This window comes from Antechinus flavipes, chromosome 3 (genome assembly GCF_016432865.1).
Source record: "Antechinus flavipes isolate AdamAnt ecotype Samford, QLD, Australia chromosome 3, AdamAnt_v2, whole genome shotgun sequence".
In the NCBI taxonomy this organism is placed as follows: Eukaryota; Metazoa; Chordata; class Mammalia; order Dasyuromorphia; family Dasyuridae; genus Antechinus; species Antechinus flavipes.
The window spans coordinates 1,532,268-1,544,311 of NC_067400.1; the positions used below are offsets into that span (position 1 = coordinate 1,532,268).

Genomic DNA, 12,044 nt, shown 5'->3' on the forward strand with positions numbered 1-12,044 from the left:
GCTTGGACCCATCTTCAAGTCAAGGAGTGAGGTTTATTATAATTGTAATGCCAGTTGAAGAGGGCTAACTTCCAAAGAAATTTAGCCAAGAGCCAGAAGCAAGAGAAACAAAATCTAGGTTCAAGTGATGCTAATTTTCTGGCTTAGAGGCACACTTGAGGAGTGGTAGGGGTGGGGTTGCACTCATTACTGAATTCTATGGCTTCTTGAAAGGGACTGATAGAGGTGGAGCAGCTCCCATTGTTGAGGTCTACCCCCTCCTGACTAACTATTGTTTGTGGCACTCCCAAGTCTGGGTGGCCTTAGGGCTCCTCCCCTTGTGCCTAGGAGCTGCATCTCATCAAGCAGTCAAAAAACAATCTATACAGTAACTAAAGCAAGGTAAAGGAAAAGAAACATGGCACACCAACAAATCAAAGGTACCCGGAGCTGAACTCTAGAGTTCAAGAAGCAATTAGTTGGATGAAGAGCTAGGAGACACTCCCAGCCCACCCTTTGCTGAGGAGGAGGCACACAAGGGCCACCCAATCTTCCATGCTTTTGGGCTTGTTCCCTGGAGCAATCCGTTGTGATGGGTTTTATTTTCCTTTCTAAAAATACTATCGTTACAAGGACTGGCTCACTGTCTACAGAGCCTCCCAGCTTGGACTCCCCGTGGTAGACTGGCCCTCCAGAGGCCAGCACTTTGTAGATGCTCACCGAGTCCAGCCACCAGTCTCTCCTCACGGGGCCAGAGATCCAGGGTCGGGAGATACCACAGATACCATTTAGTCCAAAGCCCCCAATTTGCAGAAGAGAAAGCAAAGGCCTGGAAGCGAGAAGGCCCTGTTCAAAGTCACAGAACTCCAACTCGCTATTGCAAACCTAGACTGAAAAGCAGGCAGAACTCCTTGAGTTCACTCCCCTAGAATACACAGCCAGAATCCCCACCCCCACCTCTACTCCCTAAAATGAATCAAGAAGTTCCAGAACCTCAGAGGTGAAAAAGGCCTCAGTGACTGGTCTGTGTGCTTGGTAGAGAAGACCAGTGAGCCCCAGTGAGGGCACAGAGTCCAATCAAGGATGTAGGAAATCTTTCTTCCCTATTGTTAAGAATGAAAAGATTGGAGAAACAGGGTTTCTGGCGAATTAACAATCACCTTATTAATTAGGTTAGCTAATAATCAATAAACTGATGGTAAATGGTTTCTCTTGGCAACCAAAGAGTAACGATATGGAGAACCTGAAAGCTTTAATAATCTCTGAAAGGAATTCCCTTGACAGCTGAAAATCAATCTCGCTCGATGGACGTTTAATGAGATTGGCTAGAAGCCACTGAAGGATGTGGTTTGAACATAAGACTCAGGCCCCCACAGCAATTTCATCTCCAAGCAGATCGCGATTGGCTTTCTCCCCCATGAGCTGGGCTGCCCCAAGCTCTAATGGAGGCTCATTTCCTTCAAGTCAAGAACTCGCCTAGACTGGACCTGCATCTGTCCTGGGGCGCTAGGACGGCCTCACTAACCGGCCACACCCCTGAGAGATGTAGTGCTGGCAAACGAGAGCAGCGCTTCCTGCTCCCCTCCCCCCATCTCACTGTGGTTCTGGGGCTACCGGAGAGGACGTCGGAATTAACCCCTGGCTGTCCCCAGGGGAGGCCTGGCCTTCAGCACCACGGACAGCGGGACCATAAGCACCACGGACAGGGCAGCCGCGGCTCTCCCAGGAGGATCCCGGCAGCGCCAAGTTCCCGAGACGCTAACAGAGGCTGCTCCCCGGGAGGACTGCGGGCTGGGCCCAGGGCACCGGACGGTCTTGGTGACCACCGGCCGAGACCCCCGCTTTCCTCTTCCAAAGGAGGGACGGAGTGAGGGGGAGACCCCCTCGGAGTCGGAACGACCAGAGCCCGTGGCCGGCGGGGCGCCGGAAGGAGATGCAATGACCAGAGCCGCCTTCCCCAGCCTGGCCACGAGCCTCCTCCGCAGCAGGGGGGGCGGGAGGGGGGGGGTCTCGGGCTCTGGCCCTTCTCAAAGGATCCCCCTGTGGGGGGGGGGCCCAGGCCCCTGCACTCGCGTCTTGCCTCGGTCTCCTCCACTGTAAGGGATCCCAGCACCCGCGTCCCCAGAAGGGCTCTCTGCCAAGTCCTCAGCTCTTATCCTTATTCCCGGCAGGGCGCGCTCCCTCCGCTGGTGCAGATCGCTTCTCTCTGGGACTCGCCCAGGGGCGCTCCCGTCCCCATCTTATGGAAGGAGACACTGAGGCTTGAACCCGGATTCTTGCCTCTGAACCCTTCCCGCGAGCCCCCAGTGCTCCTCCCCACCCGAGTCCCAGGCCGGAAGAAGAGCAGGGCAAGAAGAAAAAAAGTGAAAGACCCCGCCCATCTCGGCCGCACAGGCGCGGAACCGGCTCCGCCCCGTTCTTAACGCGCGGCCGCAGTTCGGCCCCGGCCTTCCATTTTTAGCGCGCAGGCGCAACGGTGCCGTGGCCCGGAAGCAGTGTGGCGAAGCCGGCTCTGCGGAAGCACGTGGGACATTTGGGAGCGCGGCGCAGCATGGCGGGGACTCGGAGCTCGCGGAGCACGCGGGGCACGCGGGGCACGCGGGGATCGCGGGCAGTAGTGGAGGCTGAGCTGGAGCCCGCCGAGGTGGCGGAGGAGACGACGGAGGAGGAGGAGGAGGAGGAGGCGGCGGCGGCGAGGGCGGGCGAGCCCGGGGAGGCCGCGGGGACGGAGGAGCGGGCCGCCTCCTCGGCGCCGGCGCCGCTGCTGCAGCAGAGCCGGGAATTCCTGGACCTCTTCTGGGGCATCGCCAAGCCGGACCAGGACGCGCGACTGGCGGCCACGGCGGCGCTGGTGACGCGGCTGCGGGAGCGCCCTCAGGTGCGTGGGGGAGGGGGGCTTTCCTCGTCCCACGTGCGCGGTGGGGGTCCTTCCCCCGGGGGGAGGGCTGGGTGCGCGGCATCGCGGAGCCCCTCACCCCTTCCTCTTCCCGCAGGAGGCCGAGCTCCAGTACGCGCTGAAGCGGCTCATTGAGGGCCTGGGAGCCACCCGGGAGGCCGCCAGGCCGGGCTTCAGCCTGGCCCTGAGCCAGGTGAGGAGGGAGCCGAGCTGTCAGTGGTCTGAGCCAGGAGGGGGGAGGGGAGCAGAGGAGGGCCGCTGGGCACGGGGTCCGGGGGGGGGGGCAGAGGAGGGCCGCTGGGCATGGGGTCGGGGGGGGGAGGGCAGAGGAGGGCCGCTGGGCACGGGGTCCGGGGGGGGGGGCAGAGGAGGGCCGCTGGGCACGGGGTCCGGGGGGGGGGGCAGAGGAGGGCCGCTGGGCATGGGGTGGGGGGGGGCAGAGGAGGGCCGCTGGGCACGGGGTCGGGGGGGGGGGCAGAGGAGGGCCGCTGGGCACGGGGTCCGGGGGGGGGGGGCAGAGGAGGGCCGCTGGGCACGGGGTCCGGGGGGGGGGGGCAGAGGAGGGCCGCTGGGCACGGGGTGGGGGGGGGGCCCTGCTGAGGCTGGTGGTCTCGCCTCTGCCCCAGGTGCTGCAGGGCTTGGAGGACGTCCCTTTGCAGAGAGTCTTGGAGCAAATCAAAGAGAAGCATGACCTGCAGAAGAAGGTGAGCACAGGCCCCCCCGGGGGCCTCAGCCCTGGAGCAGAACTGGGGCTGCCCCCGCCTGGAGGGGCTTTGGGCAAGGGCCAGGGAGGGCCTCCTAGTCATGGGGGGGGGGGGGCTCATTAGCCCTTACAGCTCTTGCTCCATCTTAGAGATGTGGAAACTGAGGCTCCTGGGTGGGTGGGGTTGGTGCCCGAAGCAGGCTGGGGAGTTTCTCGGGAGAGCCGGGGGTCAGGGAGGCTCGTGACCAGTCGAATGCCTTTTCAGAAGCTCTTACGGAGCGCCGCCTTCGGGAACTTCTTTGGGGTCTTAGCCTTGTTTCAGTCCGGCCGCCTGGTAAAGGTAAGTCTGGGCTCCTCCGAGGGGCTCCCCCTTGGTTCTCCAGCAGGGAAGCAGCGCGGTGGGTTATGGGGGCCTCTTCCTGCTGACTCCCCGTTACGGGCTGTGGGCTTCAGGGAAAGCCCTGCCCTTTCTCTCACTGCCCCCCCCCCCCCCCCCCCAGGACCCCAAGGCGCTCGTGGCCTCCGTCCAGCTGCTGCAGAGCCTGGCTCAGCACCGGAACCACCTGCAGGACCTGCCCCGCCGCACGCTGGTGGACATCCTCTCGGAGGTAGGCCCCGGGGGAGCGCTGGGGGGCAGCCCGGGACTCGGGGCGGGGGCTCAGGAGGTGCCGGCCCCCGGGAGCAGCCCCTTCCCGCCGCTCCTCTCCCCACGCAGATCCCAGAGCCTGTGTTCGAGGAGGTCCTGCTGGGCGTCCTCCAGGCCGACTTGGCCGCGGCCTTCAGCACCCCCGAACAGCTCCAGCTCCTCCTGGTGGGGCTCCAGAAGTTCCCCGGGGTCCTGCAGCCCAAGAAGCTGAAGAAGCTGCTGGGCTCGGCTACTGTGGTCACCAAGGAGACCGTGCCCAGGTGTGGAGCATTCACCGTGCTGGCCTGTGTCTGGGGGGCCTGCGGGGGGGAGGGAGGGAAGGGGCCACGGCGGCCGGGGGAGGGGGGGGGGGAAGGGGCCACGGCGGCCGGGGAGAGGGGGGGGAAGGGGCCACGGCGGCCGGGGGGAGGAGGGGAAGGGGCCACGGCGGCCGGGGGGAATGTGGTAATGGGGGACCCAGGGCGGGTGTTTTCTGGCTTCCTCGCCGTGGGAGACGCCCGGGCCTTACGCTGCCGGCCGCAGTGTTACGGACTTGAGGGAGTGCAGGAAGAACAGCTGCGTCCGGCCCTGCTGGGCTCTGAGGGGTTCTCCTGCCCCGGGGTCTCGGGTTCCCCCCGTGCAGAACCCTGGCACTGGCCACGCGGGGCCTTTGTCGGGGTCCGATGATGGCTTGGCCCAGGACCGGGACCCCCACCCGGGCTCGTTCTCATTGACGCGCTTTTCCAGGCTGGTGGAAGTCCTGCAGGCGGCGGCGAAGTCTGTGAAGAAGGAGAAGGTGCTGCCCCCCGTGGGGCTGGACCTCGTGCGCGTGGCCCTGCAGGAGGGCGCTTTTGAGCTCTTCTGGAAGGGCGTGGTGGAGAAGGGGCTCCTCGAGGAGCACTCTGGGCCTGGCAGGTACAGCCGGGGCCGTGGGGGTGGGGCTTGGGGGCCGAGCGAGCCTGGCTGGGCTTGGGGGGCCCCGGGCACTCAGCGGCGCCTTGTCCCTGCGCAGTTACACGGCCTTCCGCCTGCTGGGCAGCGCCCTGCCCCTGCTGTCTCTGGAGCAGCTCCAGGTGGTCCTCCGGGGAGAGGTGATGCGTCGCTACGGCGACCACGTGCTCTCGGCCCAGGTAGGCGCGGCTCGGGCGCGGGGGGCGCGGGGGCCCCGAGAGTGAGGGCGGGCCCTCGTTGACGGGCTTCTCCCCGCAGCTTCCCTCGAGGTTCAAGTTTGCGCCAGAGATGGAGAAGTACGTGGGCTCCTTCCTGGAGGGCTGCCCGGACCCCGAGAAGCAGCTGGCCGTGCTCGTGGCCTTCTCGTCCCTCACCAACCAGGGCTACCCCGTGGTGCCCAGCCTGTGGCCCGTGGTGAGGCACCTGCAGCCCGAGGCCCTGGAGCGCTACTGCAGGTGGCTGCGGGACATGTTCCTCCGGCCTGACCTCGGCCGCTGCCTCGAATTCAGCACCAGCCGGCAGAAGAAAACCGCGGCCGAGGACGGCAGCAGGCACGCGGCCACGTGAGTGCCGGGCCTGGGCCCCGACCCCGTCCGGCCGCCCCCGGGCACTACCCCCGCATTGGGGAGCCCGGGCCGCCGCCCACCGTCTGTCTCCCCCCGCAGGCCCGAGAAGTCCGTGTTTCGCTTCCGCAAGTGGCTCATTCAGAGACTGAGCAGCATCGTGGAGAACGCCCAGGTGGCAAAGGACGAGGCCTTCGTCATGGGCATAGCCAGGTAGGGGGCTTTGGGCCGGACTCCGGCCCCCTCCTCTCGCTGCTCCCTGAGGTCACGGGACCGCCCTTCGTGGTAGCTGAAGCCCGACCTTTGGGGGCAAACAGAGGGTCTCGGGCAAAACGCGCTCAGGGAGGAACCGGGTTTGTGAAGCCGCGTTCCGGAGCAGCCCCAAGGCCCGGTTTTAATCCAGGACCCTGTGGCCTTCCCCTCTCTGAGGTGGGGATGGTCCGGGAACCCCCGAGTGGGCGCTCTCTGTGGCGGGTTAGTGCCCCTCATGACCTGGCAAGGTCGGGGCTGCCCTCGGGGTTTCTGGCTCAGAGGCTCTCCCCTCCCCCCCTTGGCCGAGGGTAGTGACGTCCCGGCACGAGGGGGGAGCCCTCGAGTACTCGCCGTGCAGCCCGGGAGGTGGGCACGGGGGCGAGGGCTTCCGTGGGCAGGGCCAAGCTTCTGCGTTCGGGCTCTGCCCTCCCTGGGCCGGGCAGCAGGGGGCTTGACTACCAGTCTGGGAGGGGGGCCCGGGTGGGCCAGAGCGGGGTGTGCCCTGTGACCTCGTTTCCTGCTTCTCCAGGTTCTGCTTCTTCCATTCGTTCTTCGAGACAAAGAAACCTTCTAAGGACATCCCCGAGTCGGAGCAGCAGGTCTTGGTTCCCCTGGACAGCGAGACCAGAGAGACTGCCGGCAACACCTTCTTCAGGTGGGCCCTGGGGGGGTCCCGGGGGGGGGGGGGGCAGCCACCGGGGCCAGCCTCGAAGCGTTGCCCTCTGGGAGCCGGCCCTTCCCGGCGGGGTCCTGCTTGGCCGCCCGACCCGGCCCGGGCTTTCCCGGGGGCCCTCCCCCTTTTCCTAAGGACACGGGAGGCTCCCTGGGGCCTCCCCTGGGCGGGCGGCTCTGCCCGCGGGCGTCCGGCTGACCCGGCTCTGCCCCGCCAGTCTGCTGCAGACGCTGAACTCCCTGCCCTTGCTGGGGGAAGCCCCCAAGACGGTGCCCGGCCCCCCGCGAGGGAAGGCGAGCCACGGCGTGACGGCCGACGGCCGGCTCTGGGCCCAGCACCTGGTGCAGTACGCGGCCCTGCTGCTGTCCCACGGCAAGCACGTGCGGCCCGTCCGGCCCTTCGCGGCCGAGGAGAAGGCGGCCTGGGAGAGGTGAGCCCGTCCTGCGGGAGGGGGGAGGGGGCGGTGGGGGTGGGGGGCGCCGCTGACCGCCCCCTCCCCTCAGGATGCTGCAGTCCGTGGACCGCTTGCAGCAGCGCGCCAAGGACGCCCGCCTGGCCGAGACCACGGCCTTCCAGCAGCTGCTGCTCCTGGTGGGCCTCCACCTCTTCAAGGTGTGTGGGGGGGCGGGGCAGAGGGCACCGGGTCTCCCCGACTCACCCCGTCCTGGGCGGGAGGAAAGCGCCCCAGACCCCCCCAGGACCCCCCTGTGCTCCCCCCAGGCTCCTGGCGAGTGCGTGGACGTGCTGAACGACCTGCAGAACTGCATCGAGAAAGCCCTGGACAAGAAGGTCAAGAAGGCGCCCGCAGGTGGGCCCCGAGCGAGGGGGGCCGGGTCCCAGAGGAGCCCTGGGGGGGAGGGGAGCGGGCAGCGGGACCCCCAGTGCATGGGGGAGGCCCAGCGCCCCCTCGACCCTGGACCGCCTCCCCTGGCAGGAGCCGAGGAGCCGCAGTGGGTGGAGGTGATGGTGGAGATCCTGCTGTCTCTGCTGGCGCAGCCCAGCCGCCTCCTGCGTCAGGTCTGCCGCAGCGTCTTCGCCCGCGTCTGCCCGCACCTCAACCGGCGCGCCCTGCAGCTGATCCTGGACGTGAGTGCGCCAGGCCGGGGGGGTGGGGGGGGGCGGTGCCCTGCCCACGGAGTCACCCCTTCCCCCATTGGGTCTGCAGGTGCTGGACCCCGATCAGGAGGAGGACGGGGCCGTGGTGGTCACCGAGGAGCCTGGCAGGAAGAAGGGGGCGGCCACCGAGGTGGGGGAGGCTGGGGGGGAGGGGGGAGGGAGGCCAGGGGGGAGGGAGGCGGGGGGGAGGGAGGGACTGGGGGGGAGGGAGATCTGGGGCGCAGGAGGGAAGCTGGGGGCGGTGGGGGGTCCGGGGGGCGTGGGTGGGGGGCCCAGGAGGGAGGGAGGCCAGGGGAGCGCGGGAGGGAGGCTGGGAGGGAGGGAGGCCCGGCCTTTCCCCCAGTTGGAGGGGGAGGGCAGGGTCTGCGCTGATCCCGCTCTGTGTGGCAGGACTCGAGCGAGGAGTCGGGCAGTGAGGAGGACAGCGAGGGCAGTGAGGAGGACTCCCTGGACGAGGGCAGCGACGGGGAGGTGGACAGCGGCTTCCGGCAGCGGCTCATGTCCGTGCTTCAGGCCGGGAAGGCGCTGGTGAGCAGGGTGGGCAGGGGCGGGGGGGCCGGGGCTGGGAGGGCCCGTGGGGTGGGGGCAGCACCCAGCCTCGGCTCCTCCCCCAGGACACCGAGGGCCAGAGCAGCGAGGAGGAGCTGGACGACGACGCCATGCTGGCCCTGGACGCGCGCCTGGCCAGTCTCTTTGCGGAGCAGAAGCTGCGCGCTCAGGCCCGGAGGCGGGAGAAGGACCAGGCGCGCAAGGAGAAGAGCCTGCGCTGCGACTTCAAGATCAAGGTGGGGGGCGTCGGGGACCTGGGGGGGCTGGGAGGGCTCCATCCCGGGGAGGGCAGCGTGCCACCGGCTGTGTCTTGCAGGTCCTGGACCTGGTGGAGGGCTTCCTGACCAAGCAGCCGGAGAACCCGCTGGTTCTGGAGCTGGTGGAGCCCCTGCTGGCCGTCATCGAGCGCAGCATGAGCCGCGACTCCGCCAAGCAGGAGCAGGACTTCCTGCGCAAGACGGCCGACATCTTCACGTGAGCGGGGCCCCGGGCTGGGGGGGTCCCTGGCACCGGCGGCACTCGCGTCCCCGGGTGACCCTCGGCTCCCCCGCAGGAACCAGCTGTGCCGCGCCAGGCAGTACTGCCGCAGCGTGGCCGACCGGGCCGAGGAGCTCCACGTGGCGCTGGAGAGGCTGGTGGAGCGGGCCGGACGCCAGGCCGACTCCGCCGTGGCCCTGTACCACTTCAGGTGAGGGGGCGCGGCTCCCGGGGGTGGGGGGTCCGTGCCCGCTCCGCCCGGAGTCGGGGACCCCAGCTGTCGCTCCCTCCCCGCAGTGCCTCCCTGTACCTGCTCCGCGTCCTGAAGGGCAACGCGCCCAAGCCGCCGGCTCCCCTGTCCCCGAAGAAGCAGCGCAAGGTCGGCGCCCCCATGCAGGCGCAGGTGGGTCCCCCCGCTGCCCTCTCCTGGGGCCCCGGGGAGCTCCCCGGGGGTCTGGGCCCCCCCCCCTCACTCTCCTCCGCCCCCACAGGGCTCCAGCTGCCTGGACCTGGCCCGGGTGACGCGGCTCTACGCCGAGGCGCTGACCGGCTTCCTGTCCAAACGCAACAGCCCTTTCACGGCCGCCATGTTTGTGGATCTCTTCACCCGGCACCCCGTGAGTGTGGGCGCAGGGGGATTCGGGGCCTGCCGGGCTCCCTGGGGTGGGGCTGGGGGTCCTGGCCCAGGCAGGGCTGCTCAAGGTGGGGCGGCGCTTCTGCCCGCAGGTGATCTGTCAGCAGCTGATGCCCGTCGTCCTCCCGTTCGTCACAACCGGAGCCCGGCCCTATCACCAGGCAAGTGGGGGGGGGCCGGGGGGCTCTGCTTGTGAGCGGCTGTGCCCATCGAGGAAGGGACCCGTGGCTCCACATCGAGGGGCTCGTAGCCAGGGCTGCGGGCACCAGATGGGCAGGACATTCGGGCCCGGCTGGGAGACAGACCCCGGGGCGGGAGGGAGCACTCGGGACGGGGGGGCCATCACGGCTCTTTGAACCCCCTTTCAGGCTCAGGCTTGCTTGTTGCTGCTGAAGGCCCTGCAGATGCGGGAGCTGAAGCAGGCCCTGGAGGGCCCGGCCTGGCAGGAGCTGATTGGGGACAGCCTCAGGCAGACCACCGAGGTGAGTGAGCCTGCCCGGGGCCCCCCGGGTCATAGCGTGTTCCCCTCTGTGGCCCCCACCGGCACTCTTAGCTCCCCAGGAGGCCGTGTGACCCCTTCATGGCCCCTGGAGACCCCATGTGCTTCTCCGTGTCCCCCCAGAGTCTGAGAGCCGTGGGCAAGGCTGTGAACAAGAGCGCCCACCTCAAAATGTTCAAGGCCCTGGAGCTTCTGGTCTTTCTCATCAAGACTGTGAAGGAGGAGGTGAGGAAGCCTCTCGAGTGGGGTTTGGGGGCATTCTGGGGCTCCCTTCTCTGAGATGGGGAGGGCCCCCCATTGTGCCTGTTCTGCCTGGGGGAAGGGGCTCCCCACTCTGCCCCCGCCGGGCAGCCACGGCCCATTCCTCGCCTCCACAGGAGCTGCCCACAAGCCTGGAAGCCCCCCTGGCCATGCTGCAGACCCTGCGGCAGAGCGACCACCTGGGCACCACGGGCCGCCTCTCGGACCTCACCTGGCAGGCCCTGAAGCTGCTGGGTGTCCCGTGAGTAGCTGGGGTTTGGGGTGGGGGGCGGGGCTCCCTTCCGGCTCTGTGGGCCCTGACCCAGCTTGTCCGCAGGCGCCCCAAGGAGGAGAAGGTCAAGGTCGCTGAGAACAAAGGCGCCCCCGAGGAGCCGCGGAGTCGCAAGCGCAAGAAGGGCTTCCTCCCGGACACCAAGAAGCGCAGCAAGAGGCGGCTGGGGGAACTGGCGGCCCCCGCGGATGGCGAGGACCCCGGTGACGCCGCGCAGGGCGCCAAGAGGAAGCGGAAGAGGAAGAAGAGGGCCAAGCAGCAGCAGCCGCCCCCGGGGCCCGGGGTGAACGGCACCAAGCAGGGCTCCCGGCCCCCCTCGGAGACCCCTCCCCCACGCGCCAGCCAGACCAAGGACCCTGAACCCAAGGCTGTGGTGAACGGGGACGCCCAGAGCCCGATGCCCGGCTCCGCGGGGCCCAAGAGGAAGCTCCGGGGCGAGAAGAGGAAAAACGGGCTGGAAGCGGCTCCCGCGGCCACCCCCCTGCAGAAAAAGGCCAGACTGCCCCCCCCAGGGACCCCGAGCGGCCCCAAGGCCCGGCGCAAGAAGCTGGGGCCCGAGGGTGGCGGCAAGTGAGCAGAAGGGGCAGCGGGCTCTTGGGGCCCTCCAGAGACAGTCTATTTTTGCACTCAGATCCAATAAAACCAGCACCCTCCTGCCCCCGACTCCGGCTTCACGGGCACAGCGGGAAGGGGGCGTTGGGGTTCCGGGCCACTGGTTTGGGAAGGGAGGAGGGGTGGCCCCTCCCCGCCCGAACTGCAGCTAGGTTCTGGCACGCTGGGGGAGGGGGGGGTTTGTGGCGCTCTCCCCCCACCCCGTTCCCCAAGGAAGCCACGCTGACCCGAACCTGGCCTTAAATACGTTTATTAGCGGACGTGACGTGGCGCCCACGCGGCCCCGGCCCGGCTGCTCTGCAAAATCAAAGAGCCTGAGAGAGGCGGGAGCCGGGACGCCGGCTCTTGTACGACAAGAAAGCTTGGTCCTGGGGGCGGGGCGGCCCTCGGCTGGCCCCGCCCCCACTGGCTCCGCCCTCCCCGCGGGCTTGTCTGGCAGGAGCTAGAGTGGGCATCTCCGGTCTGGGGTCCTGGGGGAGGGCGGGGCGTGCTCCCAGAAGTCCCGGGCTTGTCAGGCTCAGGGTAACTTGTCTCTGCTTATCCCCCCAAAACCGGTGGGGGGGGCCTCCTGCCCGGGGAGGATGGGGTGCCCGCACACGTGATCACGCCCCCTCCAGGGAAGGAACGAGCTCCGTGTCCGGCCGGTTCACTGTCTTTGGTTCTACCGACATCCGGGGAACTAATGAGCAGGGGCTGGGTCTGAGGGTAGCCCCCCTTTCTGACTGGCCTCGATTTGGTTTGGGGAGCCTCCCCCACTGCACTGCGGCCGGGGTCTCTAGGATTGTGCAGTTTGCCGCTGGGAGGGGGGGGGTCACAAACTTGACAGCCTGATGGTCCCCGCTCAGCTTTGTGCCCCCCCCTCCCCCCCGGAAAGCAGAGCTGGTTTGCAGGATGGGCCCCGGGCACTGAGCCCTGCCTGTGCTTCCCCCTGGGGGCGCTCCAGGAGCCCCAGGTACTCTTGATTTAAATCCCCTGGAAAGCCT

The 12,044-nt window shown here is 67.9% G+C and overlaps 1 protein-coding gene across 1 annotated transcript; it reads left to right on the forward strand.

Moving 5' to 3' along the window:
* The first annotated feature begins 2,515 nt into the window (after positions 1–2,515).
* MYBBP1A (MYB binding protein 1a) lies at positions 2,516–11,112 on the forward strand. The gene is made up of 27 exons (XM_051991537.1): positions 2,516–2,857; positions 2,973–3,068; positions 3,502–3,579; positions 3,844–3,918; positions 4,079–4,186; positions 4,294–4,484; positions 4,951–5,118; positions 5,216–5,333; positions 5,413–5,717; positions 5,820–5,930; positions 6,499–6,624; positions 6,860–7,072; positions 7,146–7,254; positions 7,363–7,450; positions 7,577–7,728; positions 7,808–7,888; positions 8,149–8,286; positions 8,373–8,543; positions 8,624–8,781; positions 8,861–8,995; positions 9,082–9,187; positions 9,276–9,401; positions 9,511–9,579; positions 9,787–9,900; positions 10,041–10,142; positions 10,295–10,419; positions 10,495–11,112. The coding sequence occupies exons 1-27, from the start codon at positions 2,531–2,533 to the stop codon at positions 11,021–11,023; spliced, it is 4,119 nt and encodes a 1,372-aa protein (XP_051847497.1). The 5' UTR covers positions 2,516–2,530; the 3' UTR covers positions 11,024–11,112.
* The last annotated feature ends 932 nt before the right edge of the window (positions 11,113–12,044 follow it).

Bases quoted from the DNA above. Each gene is read 5' to 3' on its own strand.
- MYBBP1A (XM_051991537.1), top strand. From the start codon at position 2,531: ATGGCGGGGACTCGGAGCTCGCGGAGCACGCGGGGCACGCGGGGCACG. The intron at 4,187-4,293 runs GTAGGCCCCGGG...CTCCCCACGCAG, and splicing joins TGGTGGACATCCTCTCGGAG to ATCCCAGAGCCTGTGTTCGA. The intron at 8,782-8,860 runs GTGAGCGGGGCC...GCTCCCCCGCAG, and splicing joins AAGACGGCCGACATCTTCAC to GAACCAGCTGTGCCGCGCCA.